This window comes from Solanum verrucosum, unplaced genomic scaffold (genome assembly GCF_900185275.1).
Source record: "Solanum verrucosum unplaced genomic scaffold, falcon-dt-bn FXZP01000252.1, whole genome shotgun sequence".
Taxonomy (NCBI): domain Eukaryota; kingdom Viridiplantae; phylum Streptophyta; class Magnoliopsida; order Solanales; family Solanaceae; genus Solanum; species Solanum verrucosum.
Window position 1 is genome coordinate 3,563,527 of NW_026019988.1, and position 23,641 is coordinate 3,587,167.

Here is a 23,641-nt window from a genome sequence, read left to right on the forward strand (position 1 = left end):
CCAAACCACTAGTCGGGTTTTTTTTTTCAGTTTGCGGTTTGATTCGGTTTTCGGTTCGGTTTTGTACACCCCTATCTACTGTTTTAAAAGCTTTAAATATTGCATCTCTTATATTTTTCTTTCATATTGGAGTTGAGTTGAGGTGAGTATGTCTTTTAGTCTGATCAATTCAGCTATATATGTTTTTAGTTTTTCCCTTACATGCTCGTACATTCAATGTACTGACGTCATTCGACCTGCATCTTATTTATGATGCAGAAACATGTGTTTAGGGTCATCAATATGAGCTTTGTTGATACCATTTGCACTCCAGCTAGCTTTGGTGAGCCTCCTTGCTTACCGGAGGGTTTCAGACTCAAATTTCCTTCCTTGTTAAGTTGTCGAGGGTCTTGTCCCGACACCTATCTTAGTATTTAGAGGCTTCATAGTTAGTTAGAAGTTGAGGAGTCTCTCCATATTTCCTTTGTTGATGTTTTGATACTTTGAGTTGATTACTTATGTTTATTTAAGTATTCCCAGACTTTTATTAAGTTAAGTTTTTATTGAGACATTATGAGGTAACCTTTGCATTTGGAGTTCCTATTTTGTTTGAGTACGCATTTCGCTAAGTATTCGGCCAGCCAAGGTTTCACTTGGGGACCAACAATGGTTCTCAAGTGCCAGTCACGTCCAGGGTGTAGGCTTGAGGGGTGACAGTAAGACGAATGTGTCTATTTGTTCAATTTTATACAAATTTAAGTGTCTAGTTGTGCACAATACTCAAAATTGAAAGGGCATAAATAAATATTAATTAAATGACATATTTATATATTATGCCTTTTTTAAAAAAAATGTCAAGCCAACTCTATTTAATCCCAAATTTTATGAATTCATTCGAAACAACCTAGTGAACGATACTCTTGCAAAACTGACATCACTATTTTTGGAGTTTTAGGTTAGGTTTAAAAGCTCAAAAGGACAAGGTCGCGGGCTGGGTCTCCAACAAACAATATGATGGCAATATCTCATCACATGTGGAGAGATTTTAGTGGATTTTGCTTGACATAAGCAGAGGCGGACCCACCTTGTTCGGTGGGGTGTATATATATCCGTTAACTTTGGAAAAAATAATGTGTATATATGTATATCTATCTTGAGAAATTGGCAAAAATTATGATATTATTAGCAGTGCACTCATAAATAGCATAAGCGTTTTCTTGTGTTGTTGGTACAAGAAAGAGAAACCACTTGTAAGACTAGGATTCGAATCCAGTAAGGCTATTTGTTTTCATGAACTTTTCTAGTTAGTTTTTTGTTTTATTCTACAAATGGAATTTTATATGAATTTTCAATTTCAAAATCTCAATCTTATAGGAGGGACTGAAAGAGACATATACCTAATTTGTTTTTATCGTAGAAGTGTAACAAATAGATGCATTTAGCATTTTATCTTTAGTTTAAATTCATATAATCATATTTTTATATATAAATTTAACTGCTTATTCAAAAGTTTCATAGTACTTTGTTTCAATTTATATGACTCAGTTTGACTTAACATGAAGTTTAAGAAAGAAAAAAAATTTGAAACTTGTGGTTTTAAATGAGTGGTAGATATTTGTGTGGCTAGAAATCATTCATTAAGATTAAAATGAACATTTTAAAGTTAAATATAAAAATGTGTCATTCTTTTTAGACGGATTAAAAAGAAAAATAAAACATATAAAATGGGACAAAGAGAATATATAAAATTTGCTTTTGTGTTTTTTTTTTATAAATTTAAATTTAATTATGTTTTGTCTTGTCTGGTTTAGCTAAACTTCTTTCATAATATTACTTAATTTAATACTCCACTGGTTTATTCAAGCATTCAAAACATAGTTACGAATAAAGAAAGTGAAACAGGTTCTGAATATCACAAAATGAGGTAAACAAAAAACATCATAGTAACTTAGAAAAGAACACTACCAAAAGAGATGCTAACTTCTACATTTCCAAAAGGCATAATACATAAATGCACCCTTTAACTTCACCTCATTTTATATTTATGCCCTTCAACTTTTGATCTACACAAGTAGACACTCAAGCTTGTATAAAGCTGAATAAGTAGACACATGAGTCCTATGTGGCATAAAACACGTAGGACACCACGTAGGATGCAAATTGCCATGTAGGATGCCACGCAGGATGTGTGTGTCTATTTGTACAATTTTATACAAGTTTGAGTGTCTGCTTGTGCACACCCAAAGTTGAAGGACATAAATGTGAAATGAGGCCAACTTAAAGGGCATATTTATATATTATGCCTTTCCAAAAATGTGTTCTTGATTCTGCTAAGCTTCTTGACTACATCCTTCATGGTTATTCTTGATTCGGGCATTTCCTTTGTGCAATCTAAAGCCAATTCTATCATGGAGGCTATGCAGATTTCACTTTTCCTAGTGATTTGTTCTTCCTCACAAAAAAGGTTGGCATCCACAACGTCCATCATAGTCCCGGAAAATGATTGTATTATCCATTTCCTCAAGTCAAGATTTTCATTGCATATATCTTCATCTGTTGGCCTTCTTTTGGTCAAAATCTCCATCAACATTATGCCGTAACTGTAAACATCACCACTAGCGGACACTATTCCTTCTGAGCCATATTCTGAAAAGAACGAAAATGAAAAAGAACTAACTCATTTGGATATAACAATAATGCCCATACTAACAAAGACTTGCTTTTTATTTATCCTAGAATTTTCAAGGGCTTGATTTTGATAAGAGAAAAATCAAATAGAAAGGTTATAATTTTAGTAGACCTGGTGCAATGTATCCAAGAGTGCCCAATGTCTCGGTTTGTGTCATGGACTTGCTTTCGGCTAAAATCTTAGAGATTCCAAAATCACCAACATGCGCCACCATATCTTCATCCAAAAGAACGTTGGCTGGCTTTATGTCGCAATGAACTATTGCAGTGTCATTGCCATGATGTAGATATTCAATTGCCATAGCTACATCAAGCATTACAGTGACTCTTTGAAGAAGGTTCAAGTGGCGAGCTTCTCTGTACAACCAATTCTCAAGACTCCCATTTGATATATATTTCAGAACAAAGGCTCTTATATAGTCACTAGAACAAGTAGTAATCACTGGAACAAGATTTCTATGTCTGACATTTCTCATCACTTCGCATTCTGTATCAAACCTCTTGCATACTTGCTCATTTTCCAAATCCAGAACCTTTATGGCCACCGTAGTTCCACTTGAGAATGTGCCTTTGTACACAGTGCCAGAGCTTCCCTCACCAATTAAATTGGATCCATCAAAATTATTTGTTGCTCGTTGAATCTCATGATAAGAAATCAATTGATAAGTTTTGATCTCCAGAACCTTTTCAACATCTTTGGACTTCCCTTTCTTCTTTCGTTTCATTATCCAAATTGAAACCAACAAGAATATCAGAAAGAATGAAATAACCATTGGAGTAACAATTTTTAGCACAAGTTTCTTAGACACTGATTGTTGTCCAGGATTAGTGATAGGACAAGCGGGAATCTCCAATATGTGGATTCCACATAGACCTTTGTTCCCGAGAAATGATAGCAGAGTGGAATTTACAAACACACCACCACTGGGTATTTCACCTTCTAAATCATTAAATGAAACATTGATGCTTGTAAGGTATGAGAGTTTTTCCAAAGACTTAGGAATAATACCTGACAATGCATTTAAAGACAAATCCAAGTCTTCTAAGCTCATCAAGTTGGTAATGGATAATGGAATTGAGCCTGAAAATGAATTGTTTGATAGGTCAAGAGACTTCAATCTTTGGAGCTCGCCCAATCTGCTTGGTACCTGGCATGAAAAGTGATTACCGGAAAGATATAGTTCTCCAATAGTTGGTGGAACTTCTCCTTCTATAGAATTATGTGACATGTTTAGGTAGAGAAGTCCACTCATCTTCCAAAGACTCGAGGGAAATTTTGGTGAAAATTTATTTGATCCCAACGAAAGATATAGTAGTATCCCAAGATTTCCTAAACATTCTGGAATTGATCCAGAGAGTTCATTACCATCCATTTCTAATTCGACCAAATTAGATAAATGGCATACCGCCTCTGGAATATGTCCCTGCAATTTATTGTTAAATAGGTACAGACCTTGGAGTTGTTTAAGCTTACCAATCTCTGGAGGAATATATCGTGTCAAGTTGTTTTCATTAAAGAATAGGGATATGAGACCGCTCATGTTGCCTATACTTGTGGGAATAAGGCCATAGATGTGTGCATTTCGTATATCAAATGCTTCAATAGTTGATGAAAGATTCCCAATAGAATTGGGAAGAACACCATTCAACGGATTAAAACCCACATCTATATATTTCAGCATCCTACAGTTCACCAAAGAATTCAAGAATAACAACTCAGGCTCTCCTGGTTCATTGGTAAGTTGATTATGATCTAGGAACAGTGATCGCAGCTCGCGAAGATTTCCTAAATTAGTAGGAATAGCAACTGTCAGAAAGTTATAATTTAGCGTCAGTATCTCAAGCTTGGAAGCATTTGCTATGTATTGAGGATTTTCTCCTTCGAGCTGATTGAATGCCAACATAAACTCTTTAAGGTTCGGAAGATGAAGATCGGTAGTGGCTGGAATTCTATCTGAGAGGTTATTGAAACTGAAATCAATCGCTTCCAAAGAAGATATATTGAAAACGGAGAAGGGTCAAAACTATCCTCAAACTATTCGAAATAGAGCAAATATATCCTTCATTTCATTTTTGGCTCAAAAATACCCTTGTTGTTAACATAAGAGACCACAAATACCCTCCAACTTAACAGCCCCGTTAACTTCATGACGTGGCATCTGATGTGGAAAAAATAAGCCATATGGCTCAACACCTAAAGATCCACACGACTGCCACCTAAGCTACCCATGCCCATTAACCCTTTACCCATCCCACTAAATAGACCGACCCGTTCCCAATTAAAGGTTAAAGAATAGAGATTCTGGCTGCTGCAGGTGTTGATTATGGCTGCCAAAAGGAGCAGATTGCCAATCTAACTCATAATGCTGTACAACTTTCTCTTAGAAACAGCGACCCCAAAAATGGCGCAAGCGAGATCAAGAGTGAAACAGTTGAGAGAGCTGCTATTCCCAATCTCGGGTCAAGTGATATTAAAGCTGTTGCAGCAGATGCATCAGCGTTTAGTTTTGGAGATGATGAAGACTATGAATGTGAACGGGTCGGTCCATTTAGTGGGGTGGGTAAAGGGTTAATGGACATGGGTAGCTTAGGTGGCAGTCATGTGGATCTTTATTCCACGTAGGACGCTTACGTGTTGAACCATTTGGCTTATTTTTTCCACATCAGATGCTATGTCATGAGGTTAACGGGGCTGTTAAGTTGGAGGGTATTTGTGGTCTCTTATGTTAACGGCAAGGGTATTTTTGAGCCAAAAATGAAGCGGAGGGTATATTTGCTCTATTTCGAATAGTCTGAGGGTAATTTTGACCCTTTTCCGTATTGAAAATAGCCTTTGGAATTTGACCAATAAGATTAAAATTCTTGTGAAAGTTTAACACCCTCAAATTTGATAGCTTCCCTAATTCTTGAGGAACTTGTCCCTCCAACCGATTGTCCCCCGAATCAAAATGTTGCAGAGTGGAAATATTGCCCAATGAAGCAGGAATAGTCCCACTTATTGCATTCTCACTAATTAAGAACATCTCGAGCTTGGCTAGACAACCAATATTTTTGGGTATGTCTCCAGTTATGCTATTGAAAGATATGGACAAAATTTTGAGCTGTGTGAGTTGGCATATGTTAGAAGGAATGCGACCAGAAATTTGATTGAAAGATATACTTAGTATCTTCAGATTTGACTCAATATTCCCTTCATCAAGCAAGAGAGGACCAGAAAGGTGATTTAATCCCAGAGTTACGCCAAGTAGTGATGAAATGTTAAACAGTGATCCAGGAATAAAACCTGTTAACTGATTATCAACCAAGGACAAAGATGCAAGTTGGCTCAAATTACCAATTTCCATTGGAATGGTACCATTGATTCTACTCCCAGACAAATCGAAGTTCATCAATTTTGTGGCATTACCAACATAAGGAGGGATTATACCCGTGAGGCTATTGTTCGCGAGATCTAAGACTTTGAGTTCTGGTACATACCATGGCCCTTTCCACATTTCACCACTGAGTTCATTGAAAGCCAATGAAATGATTCGAACTCTCTGGTGTTGAAATAGACTTATTGGAATACTTCCTTGGAGCTGATTGTTTTGAAAATCAATGACTCGCAAGTGAGGCAACTGGCCAAGTCCGTAAGGGATGCCCCCATTGAATAAGTTGTTCTCGAGATTGAGCTCTCTGAGAAAGGACAAATTGGCCAAAGACAGGGAAATTGTGCCTTGAAGTTGCAAATTAGGAAGAGCCAAGGCCACAACCCTTAGCCTTCTTGTACTGCACGTGACACCGAACCAAGAGCAAAAAGATGCATTCTTGGTCCAATTATTAGCCAAAAATTGATTGGGACTTGTAATAAGATTTTGGAAAGCTAGTAGGGCTTGTTGGTCAGTCTCATTTGAGGAAGCGATTGATATAGGAAATTGAACTAAAAAGAGAAGTATCAATAAGAAAATGTGCTTCTCCATGCTGTTATTAGACACAGACTAGAAATAGAATGTTTTAAGGGAATTCGGACACTGGATTAATTTGTGTGTGTGGTATTGCCAAAGACCAAAGTTAGTTTTTTTTTTTTTTTTTTTTACCGTGGTTTCCGGGCGTCGCTTTGCGAACCCGACTAGCTGTACCCACCGGGTCCCGCTGTTTCAAGGCGGGTCCACCACGGTTAGTTCCACGGGGCCCTGGAGACGCGGCCGGTTTGTAATGCCTCCAGTGGCCCTGCTGGGGCTCGAACCGGCGACCTGAAGGACTTTGTCCCAGGCCTTTACCAGCTGAGCTACCCCTCAGGGTTAACCAAAGTTAGTTCACTATATATATAGCACCAAAACAAAAAATTGTTGGAAAAAAAAATCTGTCCATTTTTTGTTGACACCACTTGGGTTGTGTTTCACATTTACATTTTATTTACTTAATTATATTTTCAACTTATGTATGCAGTATGTCCATATTTCATACAAAAATGAAGGATTTTTCTTGAAATGGACAGTTGCGTTGTGTTTCACAAAACAGAATAAAAGTCAGCTAATTCATAATAGAAAGAGGAAATATTGCTATCAATTTTCAATATATTGCTCAAGAGCTAAGTCAATAGTAGTCAATCTTTCAAATCAAACTTATAAGGCTGCCTTACACGCAACAGAATTAAACACAATGCACATTCAATAATTAGCACAACATGGAAAAAAATCTCTCAAAGAAAATAAAATGTGTGTCACTCACATGACACCAGATGTGTTTACACATTTATAACGGAATAACACATAAACATACGCTCAAAACATTTATATCTAGTTTTGCTCGTTTTATCCTAGAATTAAAGAACTTGTTGAATATCATTAAGGATAGTACCATAGGCATGGTTCAAGTTACGAGAATTTCATTGATTTCCAATATTTTCCAACAAGCATGCATCACCTGATCAGTGAATGCCAATGTTTTCCAGATGTGAGTTTAAGAAGGATTTTTCATTTTCAAGAATTTGAATAGTTCTTGAATCACCGATAATAAATAATAATTCTAGGACACTGTCAATTTTGTTAGCACAAATGTGTTTAGTAGCACTAGAGTCTAACACACAATCTCTCACATTGGCCATTAAATTCCCTCGAGAAATGACCACAAACCTACATCATTGGGTAAGCTACAATATGTGCACTCCAAATAGACCTTTGTTCCCAAGAAATGATTGCAAAGTGAAACTTACAAACACAACACCATTGGGTATTTCACCTTCTAAATCATTAAATGAAACATTAATGCTTTTAAGATATAAGAGTTTTGCCAAAGACACGGTGAGCCTAGACGCCTTGTGCAGAAAAAGATCTTGTTCTTCTTGAACTACTTTTATATACGCGATGAAGCTCATTTCTTTCCCACTCAAAGCTAAAATTGACTCCTCTGCCTCTTATTTTAATCTCTCTGATGTATTCCTATATAATTCTGTTCCCTTTTTCGCTTCCTCCCTTAACTTGCTTTTCACACAAATTAAGAGTTTCAACCTTGAATATCAATTTAGGTTTGTTAATAAAAAAGAGAGGCAAAAAGAGGTGGAAAAGATGTTTCCAAGCTTGCAAACAGAAAGCAAAATAGTGCAGCCAAACAACTTCATAATATTTCTTGATTTAATTACTTAAAAAGGTAAAACAAGTTCAAAACCATGCAAATATGAAATCACAAAATGAGGGAAACGCAACACTCTGAAGTACAAACACTACATGAATCCAAGTAGTACGTATGACTTTATTAAAGAAACCAAATAAACGAAAAGCAATGTATAAACTTGCATCTCAGAAAGAACACCACCAAAAGAGATGCTAACTTCTACATTTCCAAAAATGTGTTCTTGATTTTGCTAAGCCTCTTGACTACATCCTTCATGGTTATTCTTGATTCGGGCATTTCCTTTGTGCAATCTAAAGCCAATTCTATCATGGAGGCTATGCAGATTTCACTTTTCCTAGTGATTTGTTCTTCCTCACAAAAAAGGTTGGCATCCACAATGTCCATCATACTCCCTGAAAATGATTGTGTTATCCATCTCCTCAAGTCAAGATTTTCATTGCATATCTCTTCATTTGTTGGCCTTCTTTTCGTCAAAACCTCCATCAACATGATGCTGTAACTGTAAACATCACCACTAGCCGACACTATTCCTTCTGAGCCATATTCTTAAAAGAATGAAAATGAAAAAGAATAACTCATTTGGATATAGCAATAATGCTTGTACTAATAAAAAAGACTTGCTTTTTATTTATCCTAGAATTTTCAAGGGCTTGATTTTGATAAGAGAAAAATCAAATTGATAGGTTATAATTTTAGTATACCTGGTGCGATGTATCCAAGAGTGCCCAATGTCTCGGTTTGTGTCATGCACTTGCTTACAGCTAAAATCTTAGAGATTCCAAAATCACCAACATGCACCACCATATCTTCATCCAAAAGAACATTGACTTGCTTTATGTCGCAATGAACTATCGCAGTATCATTACCATGATGTAGATATTCAATTGCCATAGACGCATCAAGCATTACAGTGACTCTTTGAAGAAGGTTCAAGTGGCAAGGTTCTCTGTACAACCAATTCTCAAGACTACCGTTTGACATATATTTCAGAACAAAGGCTCTTATATAGTCACTAGAACAAGTAGTAATCACTGCAACAAGATTTCTATGTCTGACATTTCTCATCACTTCGCATTCTGTATCAAACCTCTTGCATACTTGCTCATTTTCCAAATCCAGAACCTTTATGGCCACCGTAGTTCCACTTGAGAATGTGCCTTTGTACACAGAGCCAGAGCTTCCCTCACCAATTAAATTGGATCCATCAAAATTATTTGTTGCTCGTTGAATCTCATAATAAGAAATCAATTGATACGTCTTGATCTCCGGAACCTTTTCAACATCTTTGGACTTTCCTTTCTTCTTTCGTTTCATTATCCAAGCTGACACAAACAAGAATATCAGAATGGATGATATAACCACTGGAGTAACAATTTTTAGCAGAACCTCCTTAAGCTTTGATTGTTTTCCAGGATTATTGATAGCGCAAGCAGGAATCTCCAATATGTGCATTCCACATAGACCTTTGTTCCCGAGAAATGATTGCAGAGTGGAATTTGCAAACACGCCACCACTCGGTATTTCACCTTCTAAATCATTAAATGAAACACTAATGCTTTTAAGGTATGAGAGCGTTTCCAAAGACTTAGGAATAGTACCTGACAATGCATTTGAAGACAAATTCAAGAATTCCAAGTTTATCAAGTTGGCAAAGGATAATGGAATTTGGCCAAAAAATGAATTGTTCAATACGTCAAGATACTGCAGGTTTTGGAGTTCCCCGAATCTGCTTGGTATCACGCCTGTAAAGTGGTTACTGTGAAGATATAGTCCTACAATGGCTTTCAGTTCTCCAATATCTGATGGAACTTCTCCCTCTATAGAATTTTGTGACACACTTAGATAGAGAAGACCACTTATCTTCCAAAGACTCAACGGAAATTTTGATGAAAATTTATTAGAACCCAAATAAAGCTTTTGAAGCATGCTAAATTTTCCTAAGCATTCTGGAATTAATCCAGAGAACTCACTATCATGCAGAACTAATTCAACCAAATTGAACAAATGGCATACCACCTCTGAAATATGTCCCTGTAATTTATTTTTATTTAGATACATCCCTTGGAGTTGTTTAAGCTTACCAATCTCAGGAGGAATACTTCCCACCAAGTTGTTTTCTCTAAGGTCTAGGCATTAGACCGCTCATGTTGCCTATACTTGTGGGGATGAGGCCATTGATGTGTGCATCTGCTATATGAAAGTTTTCAATAGTAGATGAAAGATTCCCAATTGAATTGGGAAAAGTGCCATTCAACAGATTGTTACCCACTTGTAGATATTTCAACATCCTACAGTCCGCCAAAGAATTAAAGAATCGCAACTCATGCTCTCTTGGTTCATTGGTAAGTTGATTATCATGTAGGAGAAGACCTTGGAGCTCACGAAGATTCCCCAAATTAGTAGGAATAGTTCCTGTGAGAAAGTTCTGTGCTAGATCCAGAATCACAAGCTTGGAAGCATTTGTTATGAACAATGGAATTTCCCCTTCCAGCTGATTGGCTCCCAAGTAAAGTTCTTTAAGGTATGGAAGATGAAGACCTATAGTGGTTGGAATCCTACCCGAGAGGTTATTGAAGCTGAAATCAATGATTTCGAAAGAAGATATATTGAAAATAGCCTTTGGAATTTGACCAGTAAGATTATAATTCAGCTCTAAGCTTAATTGCCTCAAATTTGATAGCTTTCCTAATTCTGGAGGAATTTGCCCCACTATGCGATTGTTTTGACAATGAAAATATTGCAGAGTGGAAATATTTCCCAATGAAGTGGGAATAGTCCCTTTTATTGGATTATTGCCAATATAAAACTCTTGGAGCTCGGATAAACAATCAATATTTATGGGTATGTCTTCAGTTATGTTGTTGAAAGCTATGGACAAAATTTTGAGCTCTGTGAGTTGGCATATGTTGGAAGGAATGCAACCAGAAATTTGGTTGTTAGATATACTTAGAGACTTCAGATTTGACACAATATTCCCTTCATCTAGCAAGAGAGGACCAGAAAGGCTATTGAATGACAGAGATACGGCAAGTAGCAATGAGATATTAAACAATGTTCGGGGAATGAAACTTGTTAACTGATTATCGAACAAGGACAAAAGTGCAAGATGGCCCAGATTACCGACCTCCTTTGGAATGTTCCCACTGACTCTATTCCCAGACAAACTGAAGTTCATCATTTTTGTGGCATTTCCAACAGCAGGAGGGATCAAGGCCACAACCCTTTGCGTTTTTGGAGTGCAAGTGACACCAAACCAAGAGCAAAGAGAAGTATTTTTGGTCCAATTATTAGCCAAAAAATAATTGGGATTTGTAATAAGATTTTGGAAAGCTAATAGAGCTAGTTGGTCAGTCTCATTTGAGGAAGCAATTGATATAGGAAATTGAAGTAGAAAGAGAAGTATCAATAAGAAATTGTGCTTCTCCATATGCACTAGACAAATGATATAGTTGTTTCAAGGGGATCATTAATTTGTGTGTGGTATTGCCAAGACCAAAGTTACTCCACTATATATATCGCACCAAAACAAATAAAATTGTTGAAAAAAGAATCTTTCCATTTTCTGTTGACATTACTTGGGTTGTGTGTCACAATAGTAGATTGTTACCGTGAACGAACTATTTACTTAATTATGTTTTCAATTTTAAAGGACAGTTGCATTGTGTTTCACAAAAATCTTTCAAATCAACCTTATAATAAATATAAGGTTGTGTTACATGTAAAAGAAAATAAAATAAAACACAACACACATTCAATATTTTTTATAGAATACTTATCATCACCGTTGTCATCATACTATACTAAAGTAAGAAGATGCTAAGTCAAAAATTGAAAGACGAAGATGTCCATAAAATATAGAACGACTATTCACTTAAACATACGACTCGTATAGTATTATTCTTGTATTGAAAAGAATTTGAATTTACCTTCCAAAATTTAATAAAGTTGTATTAGCATGATACTAAATTGAGAAGAGAAATGTGTGCAATCAGCTATTCAACAAATGTCTATACTCAAACACATGGATGGCATACACATATTGATTGACTTAACGTGAACACCCGATATGAATAAATTTTTATTGGGTTACCTTTGAGCTTTTCCACAGGGGACATTATGTGAAGACACTCACTTAAATGCTCGTATCCGGAACCTTGACAATTTGGAGAATGATATTCAGAAATTTTCCAAATTAAATTCAACAAACAAATTAAAGCTGTTGAAAATCTCAACTTCTTGACTTGGCTATTTCCAGTTAAACAATATTGAGGGGTCAGTTGAACACCCTTCGTTGAAAAATTACATTGTACACATAGAAAAACAATATGAAATATATATAGGTCATGTAGACTGTAGTGTATATTAATTCTTGAACATCCGTAGTGAAATTTCAAATTTTGCCACTAACTCTCTAAGATGGATTCAAGATTTGAAGTTTATGAGTCATTGTAGCGATTTCAAGTTAATATGCAATAATAACTAGGTTCAAATTAGAATATTTATAGATATTTAATGACTTTTTTTAGTACATATATAGAGTTCAGCAAACACTACATGCAGAGTATATTTTTATGAATCTCCCTCTAACATTCTGAATCCGCCACTTTTTACATGACTACGTGCTACCTCTGGAAAATTATCTTTGAAAAGCCCAAAGTTAAAACCAGAAATACTCTTTTCTTTAGACATATTTGCAAAGTCCAAATGAAACCAAAATATCTAGAGGCAATTTGCACAAATTGCCAATTTTGATATCACCATTTAAGTCATTATTGAAAATTGAAATGCATAAATTTGTATTACAAATTTAGCCATTTCGAGATCAATTTCAAAAGACAAATAATGTCTGAACTCTGAAGTTATGTTTATGAAAGTTTAAATTCAGAAATCATTGACAAGGATGATTAAAGTTTTGGTTTCGTCAATCCTAAATGCTAGACATTTTTTTGTTTGAATTTTGATTCGACCATCTCAAACTTTCAAATAAAAATAATTAAAGTTATTCGTATGTTTGGTCACCTATATTGTGAGAAGTATTTATCCATAGAAAGAAAGATTAAAGAACAAATATTTTTGTAAAGAATGGTGAAATGAACTCAAATTTCAAAATTCGAATTTTTGAATTAAATTTGTTTAAAAAATTTGAAATTCAAATATGTAAATATGTTGACTTTCATTACAAGCTTGGAGTTTAGAATCCCAAAAAATGACAACTAGAAAAATTAAAATAAACAGTACACAATGGTCCAACTTCCAAATTCCAATCTTGTAACAAAAGCTAACCAATTCATCATAATTTGGCCCTACCTACCACAAGAAAAAATTTATAAAAATTGGCGGCAAAAGAAAAATTATTAAATAAGTATTAAAATTGGTATTTATGATTTACCGCTAAAGTTGATCATAAATAAAAACATTTAATTTTGTTTCTTATTAACTAGAGTAATTCTCATATTGATGCATAACTTTAGAAATATACCATCTCTAGAATTGAATATAAATATATTGCCAATATATAAAAGATGACAATAGGGTGCATAAAATATTCTTCTGTCTTAATCTATGTGACATTTCACTTTAGGAATGTGAGGTAGACAAGTAGACGATCTATAATACTCCTTAATCTATGTGACATTTTTGAATTTCAAAACTAATACATTTTTTTTGACAACTCAAACAAGTCTATCTTTGACGGTAATTTTTTAACATATTCTTCAAATATCTTGATTACGAATTCTTTAACTTAGAGTAGTATATTTTACATAGTTTTCAAATATGTAAATCTTATTTTTAAAAAAAACTTAAGAATTTCATGCCTGAATTCACAGTCAAAACTAAACTATTTGACTCTTAAAATCCACCACATAAATTAGAACAGAGGGAATATATAAGCATTAACGATTGTTTTCACTACTCAAATTTGTGATTTATGATTAAAGTTTATTATTATTATTTTTTTTACAATTATCTGAAATTATAGCTTCCACAAAAATCTCCACAGGTGGGCTCCACATCTAGCTTCTCCTCCACTTTTCCAGCCATATTTAATACTTTGCCCGCCAAACCCCACATAACCCGCTCTTCCATTTAGCGGGAAAATTTCAAAAAAATTCATTTCTACGAAAAAAATAGAGGGAAATTCAAATACAAAAATTCAAAAAATAGTTTGTTAAATGCTATATATACGCACAGATCTCACTGAAATTGTAGCAAATTCTTATAGTCTGACTTTCAGTTTCTGTTTCGTAATCTGTCCCTTCTGCCAACTGTTTGACGAAATTCCTCAGTAAAAAAAAAGAAAGAGGAACAATGTATGTTGTGAAGAGAGATGGGCGTCAAGAAGCGGTTCATTTTGATAAGATTACTGCTAGGCTGAAGAAATTGAGTTATGGGCTTAGTCCTGATCACTGTGACCCGGTGCTCGTGTCTCAGAAGGTTTGTGCTGGTGTTTATAAAGGGGTTACTACAAGTCAGCTTGATGAATTGGCTGCTGAGACGGCGGCTGCTTTGACTGCGAATCATCCTGACTATGCTTGTGTGAGTCTCTGATTTGCCTTTTTAAAATAGGGATTTGAATTTTTTATGGACAAGGTGAAAATTTGTGTAGTCTATTAAGTTGAGTTGCTCTTTGATTTGCTTTATGTCTATTGATGTGTGTGTTTGGATGTGTTGAATTTGGAAATGATAGTTAGTTCTGGAATTTGGGTTAATTTGAGGTAAACGTATTTCATAATCTAATGAAATGGGTTCCTATAGTGGGAATTACCTTGATTATGCTTGTGTGTGTCTCTGATTTGCTTTATTTTTTATAAAACAATTGGGGGTATAGGTGGGGAAAAGGGAGATGGGATTATTAGGTGGGTAATTAAATTCTCATCGATAAGGTGAAGCATTTTAGGTAGTCAAGCAGTGAGCTATTCTCCGATTTGCTTTACATCTGTTGATTTATGTTTTGAGTATGTTGAATTTGGAAATGATAATTAGTTTCGGATTCTGTGTTAAATTGAGGTAAAAGTAATTTGTAATCTAATGAAATGGAGTCAAATAGTGGGAAATTGATATAGACGATTCGTATATCAATATTTTGACTATTTTTTATTTTATTTTTAAAATTGATAATATTTGATTGGAAATGGAATTTAAGATATTGATTTAATTTTACCTACCGTATTAGTAGTATTGAAATAATATATTGTATAAAACCATTGATTGAGAAACTAGTTTGATAGAGAAGCATTATATCAAACTTTATAAATTGAAGTCTAATAATATAGCTAGTGAAATGCTGTGTTGCAAATGTTTTGAATACTGTTTGATTGCATTCAATAATGTTTAACAACATTTCAATAGCTATAATCAAGATAAATTATTTTCTTGATTATTCAAATTGAACAAGTAAAAGTGATTGGAGGGAGTATTTATAATTGCCTTCAACCATTGGGAGAAGCAGTTGAATTTTTTGGAAAACAAGATTACAATTCACTAATTCAAGATATGGTTCTTTGGATAGCTCCTTTATTTTTTTTCTTGATAATAATGGAATCATGATATGTTTGAGTTGTTGTTGACTTCAATGTAAATAAACTAAATATGATTCCATTATTATTAAGAAAAAAGAAATAGAGCAGGAGCTCAAAGAATTATTGATTGAGCAAGTAAAAGTGATTTGAATGATTGTGGTTATGTGTATATCTTCATATTAATTATATATATTTAATTAATATGAAGATTCATATGTAACTGCTTCAATGTGAATAATCAAGAAAATAATTTATCTTGATTACAGATAGTAAAATGTGTCATTAATTGGAATGGGGTAGTAACTATTATGTTCTCTCCCTTTGCTGTTCAGATAGAGTTAAAGCTTCTGTTGAGGATACATCTAAATATGAGTTTGCTTTCTGATCATGGTGTGTTTAATCATCCATTTGCTTAAATGTACTTATGTTGCAGCTGGCTGCAAGGATTGCTGTTTCCAATCTGCACAAGAACACAAAGAAAATATTTTCTGAGACGTAAGGGCATTATTTCTCACCAATATTTTTAATTCTTTGAAAACAAAAGGTTGGCCTAATGATTGAGATAGAAAGGTGTTGCTTACAATATTGTGATTTTCACAGGGTTAAGGACATGTACAACCATGTCAGTGAGAGATCTGGACTCAAGGCACCTTTGATTTCTGATGAAGTGTATGAGATTATAATGAAGGTATCATTGCCCTTTCTGAACATAATTTTGTTTAAGGCTATGATGAGATTGCTGAAGTGAAAGCTTGTTTGTCTATTGAATAATAGCTTAAACACAGTTGACTGGAGTGAGATATTGTAGAAAAGGTCATTGAATTTTGAAAGCACCAGTTTTCCCAAGTTTTTTGTGTCCCTTTATTTCATATCAAAATATATGCATCCAGACATGTTCCTGTGCTCTTCACTTGATTATTGTTGACATAGCTTAGTTACCCTGAACATTGTACCTGTATTTCCATTTAACCTTGAAACAGATTAAAAATTGCTCAGTTATCCATTTTTCATGCACATGACATGTCCTTGCTGCTACTAAAACCAAGTAGTGATGAGATTGTTGTGAATCTTTCTGCCTCTCATTAAGAATTGTGTTCCATTTTCATGAATTAAGATGTCTTGCTTTCTGTTAATTTTCAACCTTTTATCTATAAATTTTTGGCTCAATAAAAATATGATTTACTAAGTTGTTTCCCAAGGTGGTATGCACATTTGAATGCTGATGAGATAGTTGTTTCACTGGTACTTTTGAAGTTCAGAGGTCAGTTATTAACTAACTCGCCTTTCACAGAATGCAGCTCGATTGGACAGTGAGATCATATATGACAGGGACTTTGACTATGATTACTTTGGTTTCAAAACTCTGGAGCGGTCTTACCTCTTAAAGATTGATGGAAAAGTTGTAGAAAGGCCACAACATATGCTGATGAGAGTCTCTGTTGGGATTCATAAGAATGATATCGAATCTGCCATCAAGACTTATCATTTGATGTCTCAGAGATGGTTCACTCATGCTTCTCCAACTCTTTTTAATGCTGGAACTCCAAGGCCTCAAGTATGTCAATTTGATTAGGAAATAGCTTCAGAGCATAATTTCCAAACAAAAGTTGTTTAATAGTTTCTTCCTTGACTTGCAGTTAAGTAGCTGCTTCCTGATATGCATGAAAGACGATAGTATTGAAGGCATATATGACACTCTTAAGGAGTGTGCTGTTATTAGCAAATCTGCTGGAGGAATTGGAGTATCTGTGCACAATATTCGTGGTACTGGGAGTTATATTCGTGGAACAAATGGGACATCAAATGGAATTATTCCAATGCTACGTGTGTTTAATGACACTGCTCGATATGTTGACCAAGGAGGTGGCAAAAGAAAGGGTATGCCTAAACACTTGTGTCTGTATTAGATTTGTTATAATGGACCCAAGACTTGATTTGGTTTTTTCTGACAATTTTATGTTGTGTATAGGTGCTTTTGCTATCTATCTTGAGCCCTGGCATTCTGATATATTTGAATTTCTGGATTTGAGGAAGAATCATGGAAAGGTGTAGTTACTATCCTTTATGTAATCAACTCCCAATATCTTGTATTAGTCTCATTGGACTAAGGCGGCTTAATCAAACTGTTCTTTTCACTAGGACTTTTGTAACCCTTTCATTTCATAAGGCTTGTAATTTCTAAACTGAACAACATGTCTATCTCTGCAGGAAGAACATCGGGCTAGAGATCTTTTCTATGCTCTTTGGGTGCCTGATCTTTTTATGGAAAGAGTCCAAAGCAATGGGCAATGGTCTTTATTTTGTCCAAGTGAGGCTCCTGGATTGGCAGATTGCTGGGGTGAGGATTTTGAGAAGCTGTATACGAAGTATGAAAGAGAGGTAAAAGCAAGTCAACAAGTGTGATTAATGTCTTGCCAAGCTTGGAATCCTTGGATTACTTGACGTTTGTCAGCATATGATATTAATGATCCCATTTTGTCAATTCAGGGTAAGGCTAAGAAGGTTGTGCAAGCACAAAATCTCTGGTTTGAGATCTTGAAGTCTCAGATAGAAACTGGGACCCCATACATGCTATATAAGGTGACTTTAATATTGTTTATCTTGTTGCTTTTGTTATTTAGATGCATTGATATTTTTTGTTAATCCTTCTGTTTGTTATCATAGGATACTTGTAACAGGAAAAGCAACCAGCAGAATCTTGGCACAATCAAGTCTTCTAACTTGTGTACTGAAATTATTGAATACACAAGTCCTACTGAAACTGCTGTGTGCAATCTTGCCTCAATTGCTCTTCCACGATATGTTAGAGAGAAGGTAGCTACAAATGACATACACTTGAACACATTGCTTGGTTTTTAAGTTCTTTGTGCTGTTATGTAAGCATTTTTCTTTATATCTTGAAGGAGGTCCCAAGTGAATCACAACCATCTAAGCTTGTTGGGAGCAGAGGCTCTAAAAACCGGTACTTTGATTTTGACAAACTGGCAGAGGTTAGATTTTGTTCTGTCAAATTGGACTTGTCAACTTCTGATGAGTCTTTTAAGTTATTTATCTTGGATATCTGTCTTAACTGTGTTCTATTTTTCATGTGATACAGGTCACTGCATTGGTGACTACAAACCTGAACAAAATTATTGATGTCAACTACTACCCTGTTGAAACTGCAAAAAGGTCTAATTTACGACATAGACCTATTGGACTTGGGGTCCAGGGTCTTGCAGATACATTCATATTGCTTGGCATGTCATTTGATTCACCAGAGGTAAGTCACCCTCCATCCAACTTTTGTTGTTTAACTGGTTTAATGGTGGCTAATCTTGTATTTTATCTATGTGCAGGCTCAACAGCTAAACAAAGACATATTTGAGACAATATACTACCATGCTTTAAAAGCTTCTTCTGAATTAGCTGCCAAGGAAGGCCCATATGAGACATATGCAGGAAGTCCAGTAAGCAAGGTATACATTGTAGCTTTTGCTTTGGTTGATGATTTACTATGTGGATTGCTTGGTTGGTTGTCCAGGACTTCTGAAAATTTAACTAGGCTTTAATATTGCCCTTCTTGATAAAGAATTGTGATTTTCTGTTAAATATGAAGATGATATCCAAGAAAAGACAGTTAAAAATGTGCCAAAAATAGAACCTGATATTATGGAGGTAAAAGTTTGATGATTTGTCAGATGTGTGTTTGATTCACTATTGTATTCTGTTAAGATTGGACTTTTCTGTTCAGGGTATTGTCCAGCCAGACATGTGGGGAGTAACACCCTCAGATCGATGGGATTGGGGTATTCTCCGTGAAATGATTGCAAAGAATGGTGTAAGAAACTCACTTCTTGTAGCTCCAATGCCAACTGCCTCAACCAGCCAAATTCTTGGAAATAATGAATGCTTTGAGCCATACACATCCAATATCTACAGCAGAAGAGTTCTAAGGTTAATTTTGCTGCTTGATCCTTTTTCTCAATGCTAATAGAGTTGATTTTGCTGTCTTCAGATTTTAACTATGTATGCTCTTTTCAGTGGTGAATTTGTTGTGGTGAACAAGCATCTTCTTCATGACTTAACTGAGATGGGGCTTTGGAATCCTACCCTCAAGAATAGGATAATTTATGATGATGGTTCTGTGCAGAAGATCCCAGAAATTCCAAATGATCTTAAACTCATATACAAGTATGGATTTCTTTATTGCATTGTTTTTTTTTTTTTTTTTTTTCATGTTCATTTTACTTCAAATTCCATGCTTATACTATTTAATGATGCTAGGACTGTTTGGGAGATCAAGCAACGGAACTTGGTTGATATGGCTGTAGACCGTGGATGCTACATTGATCAGAGCCAGAGTCTCAACATCCATATGGACCAACCCAATTTTGGAAAGCTTACATCCCTGCATTTTCATACTTGGTCCAGGGTATGCTTACCATTTCACAATACAGTTTGTTGTTTCAATTGTATGATTATTGTGATTCATCATTTGTACTAGTTCGGATACGCTATTGCTTGAAATTCCTGTGTGAAGATGGTCTTGTACATGCATTTGAATTTCAAACTTGTTACTGGCAGGGTTTAAAAACAGGAATGTACTATCTAAGATCACGCGCAGCAGCAGATGCAATCAAGTTCACAGTTGATACTTCCATGCTGAAGGTAGTAAACCATTACATCTTTTGCTCTCTCATCATAAACTCAATATGCTCATCGTTACAGAACAAATTTGGAACTTGAATGCAGGAAAAACCAGAGACTCCAGTTGACGAAGAAACTAAAATGGCCCAGATGGTGTGTTCTTTGAGTAACCGTGATGAGTGTATGGCTTGTGGAAGTTAGATCCTCCTATGCAGATAACCAGCAGCATTTTGAACTTTTGGCTTTTGTTATTTATCTCTCCCTGCCTGCTGGGAGAGCTTAGTATCGATAGGTCATATTGCGACGTGGCTAGTATTAATGTCCCTGGTTGAATCTGGCTTTAACTCTTTGTACATATATTAGGTTATAGTATCTTGCTATTACAACCAACTTTGTATTTTCCTTATATTAGTTAATGGTAAACTTGATGAGTTGATCCATCTACACGTCTGAATTTGCTGTAACGCGTGTCTTAATGTATCAGTGATGATATTGTGTTAATGCCAAGAAAAACAGTTCTGGAATGCTTGTATTTCCTCATTGTTCATTTTTTTAAAAAGATATAAGTTAAATTTTAAAGAGCAATTTTTACATATAGCAAACACAAAATTCATATTTATATGTTATAGCAAACATATATATGTACAATTCACTATACATATACAAAAAAAACAATTGTATAATTTGCTATACATATACAAAGAAAGTAGTTGTATAATTTGCTATATATATACAAAAGAAAGTAGGTGTATACAAAAGATCAATTGTATAATTTGTGTATATATAAAACGGGAAAGAGAGAAAGGCAAAAGAAAACTGGACAGAGAAATATTTCTATTGTATAATTAAAAGTGTATAGGACGAAGATATATGTATATATAATTTTCTCTCGTTTTATACAAATAGAAGCGTAATTTATACATTTCATTTCTATTTGTATAAGCGAGAGAAGCGAAGGTGGCGAGCGAGATCTGAGAGGGGAGAGAGGGGAATGAAAATATATGTATATATACAATTTCCTCTCACTTTATACAAACACAAACGCATTTTATACATTTGTGTTTATATAAAAGCGAGAGAGGCGAGCGAGACTGTCACCAAACGAGAGTGACGAGTGAGATTCCACCAGGGAGAGTGGCGAAAATAGCAATAGTTTGCTATAGGGTACAATTAAATCAAAATATATTTATAGCATTTAATTTGAATTAATAGTTTGCTATTATATATAATTTTCCCAATTTTAAATAGAAATCATAATATTAACTTTTAAAATAAGTTTGTTAGTTGATTTTTTCCCGCTATTTCTTTTTCAATAATAGATTATTATTATTTTATAAAATTCAAGTCAATATTAAGAATAAATGATGTCTATAATAACTTTTATAAGCAATAAAGAAGTCAAAAAAGTATGAATAATTAGTTATTTTGATTTTTGCTGACTTAATACAATAAAGCATTGAAGAAAACGACATTACTGACCATTTTTTTAGTATCCCATGAATATCCAAACTCTTGTCAATTATTTGCATATTTTTGGGGTCTAATATTTGACTTTGACTTCCACTAATTGCGTAAACTAATTATGATATTGACAAATTTTAATACTTTTATGCTTACATGTTATAAATTAAGAATACATTTTTTATGACAAACATGACTATTTAACATGCAAAATATGGTAAATTACTTATTGCAACTTGTAAAAATAATTACACAATAGTATTAACGTAGAACTTTTTCGCATTATAAAAAGAGGGCATAATTGTATCATTTGATTAACGATAAATTCTTCTTTTTTTTTGTCTAACAGCTAACAAAAAAGTATAATTCTTTAATTTTTAATAGTTCAAAGGGTATATTAGCTTCACTTGACTAACCGTAAGAGCAATTTTGTCCCCCCCCCCCCCCCTCCCTCCCCTCCCTCCCCTCCAAAAAAAAAAGTGATCATATATAATTACTCTATTTTTAATAGTTTAGAGTCATTTTTATTCTTTATATTAAAATAAAACATTTACAAGTTGCATATACATTTATACTTCCTATAAGTTGTAATCATGTATATATTAACAAAAAAACATCATATTGTGTTTTTTATTTTAATTATTTGCGTTGACTTTATTTGATTAATTAATTTGTTATGTTTAGGAATTTTCAGATCAAGATGAAATCAAATTTGATATATTTTGCAATTTAAATAATAAAGCTTTAGTTTATTTGAATTCAATTATTTTATGGCTAAAAATTCATAAAGTTGGACCTAAACTAGCTAATACATATGGAACAATTCATGTCTCATGACTCGTGAGTCATAATTATTACTTTAAAAAGTCAATTCAAATTTGTGGACAAAATTGATTTAAGTTTGAAATATTCGTTTTATATAAGTACATACAAAAGAAAATAATTGTATTAATTAATAGGTGTGAGAAAGGTTTGACTTAACAAAAATTAGAAGAGATAAAAATAAGTCAAAAAAATATCGGTAAAAGGCGTTTAACCAAGACATGCATGATACATAACTGAGTATATGATCCTAAATAAGAAGATTATACAAAGATCGAAAATAAGAGTGAAAAGTTAGTAGAGGGTCGAGTGTGGTCACTCATTTGGTGGGATAGGCAAGGTGATAGCCCCATATCCTTTTCTTCTTACTAGTAGCAGTGTTTAATAATCGCATAATTTTTTATTGTTCAATGTTTTTTTTTTTACTATATGTTGCTTCATTTTACTCTTTATCTTGTTATTTTGCTGTTTTTTTTTTCTTTCTTTTTGCTATCTTTCTCTGAATAACTATCGAAAATAACTTTTCTGTCTCACAAAAATAAAATACACTAAATATATATTTCACCTTTGTCAAACTTCGTTGCGAAATTGGACTGAACATGTCGTTGTTATTATAACCAAATACAATATTTTTATTTTTTGAATAATTAGTAAGCATTAGGCTTATCATTTTTCTCGTGAATAGATTATATTCTTCCTTTTTAGGGTTGGGGAAGAAGTCTGATGCATGCACATCTAATACAAGTGGACTTATGTTTATTCAATATGATGAAAAAAATTTCGGAAACATAATTATCATTAAAAAAGAAGAAGGAAAAGAACAAAACAGAAGTCTAAGTAACTCCCAAGAATGTATATACATTAATAGAAAAAAAATGGCCACACAAAATTTTATAATATATTTAATATTATAAATTATTTTTTTAATA

At 34.1% G+C, this 23,641-nt stretch overlaps 3 protein-coding genes and 1 pseudogene across 3 annotated transcripts; 1 reads left to right on the forward strand and 3 right to left on the reverse strand.

Annotated features, from left to right (window-relative positions):
* Window positions 1–2,269: 2,269 nt before the first annotated feature.
* LOC125818895 (receptor kinase-like protein Xa21) lies at window positions 2,270–4,571 on the reverse strand. The gene is made up of 2 exons (XM_049498408.1): window positions 2,780–4,571; window positions 2,270–2,625 (listed from the first exon to the last, which is right to left on the reverse strand). The coding sequence occupies exons 1-2, from the start codon at window positions 4,569–4,571 to the stop codon at window positions 2,270–2,272; spliced, it is 2,148 nt and encodes a 715-aa protein (XP_049354365.1).
* An 822-nt stretch (window positions 4,572–5,393) lies between these two features.
* Window positions 5,394–6,626, reverse strand: LOC125818896 (LRR receptor-like serine/threonine-protein kinase EFR). The gene has a single exon (XM_049498409.1). It carries the CDS (start codon window positions 6,624–6,626, stop codon window positions 5,394–5,396), a length of 1,233 nt encoding a protein of 410 aa, XP_049354366.1.
* A 1,852-nt stretch (window positions 6,627–8,478) lies between these two features.
* The window catches only part of LOC125818897 (receptor kinase-like protein Xa21), a 236,135-nt pseudogene continuing 220,972 nt past the window's right edge, over window positions 8,479–23,641 (reverse strand).
* LOC125818983 (ribonucleoside-diphosphate reductase large subunit-like) lies at window positions 14,491–20,767 on the forward strand. Its single transcript, XM_049498492.1, has 17 exons — window positions 14,491–14,817; window positions 16,234–16,295; window positions 16,401–16,488; window positions 17,092–17,355; window positions 17,438–17,678; window positions 17,770–17,846; window positions 18,009–18,179; window positions 18,288–18,380; window positions 18,465–18,614; window positions 18,704–18,790; window positions 18,898–19,062; window positions 19,139–19,258; window positions 19,534–19,736; window positions 19,824–19,973; window positions 20,067–20,214; window positions 20,367–20,450; window positions 20,535–20,767. Exons 1-17 carry the CDS (start codon window positions 14,590–14,592, stop codon window positions 20,628–20,630), a joined length of 2,427 nt encoding a protein of 808 aa, XP_049354449.1. The 5' UTR covers window positions 14,491–14,589; the 3' UTR covers window positions 20,631–20,767.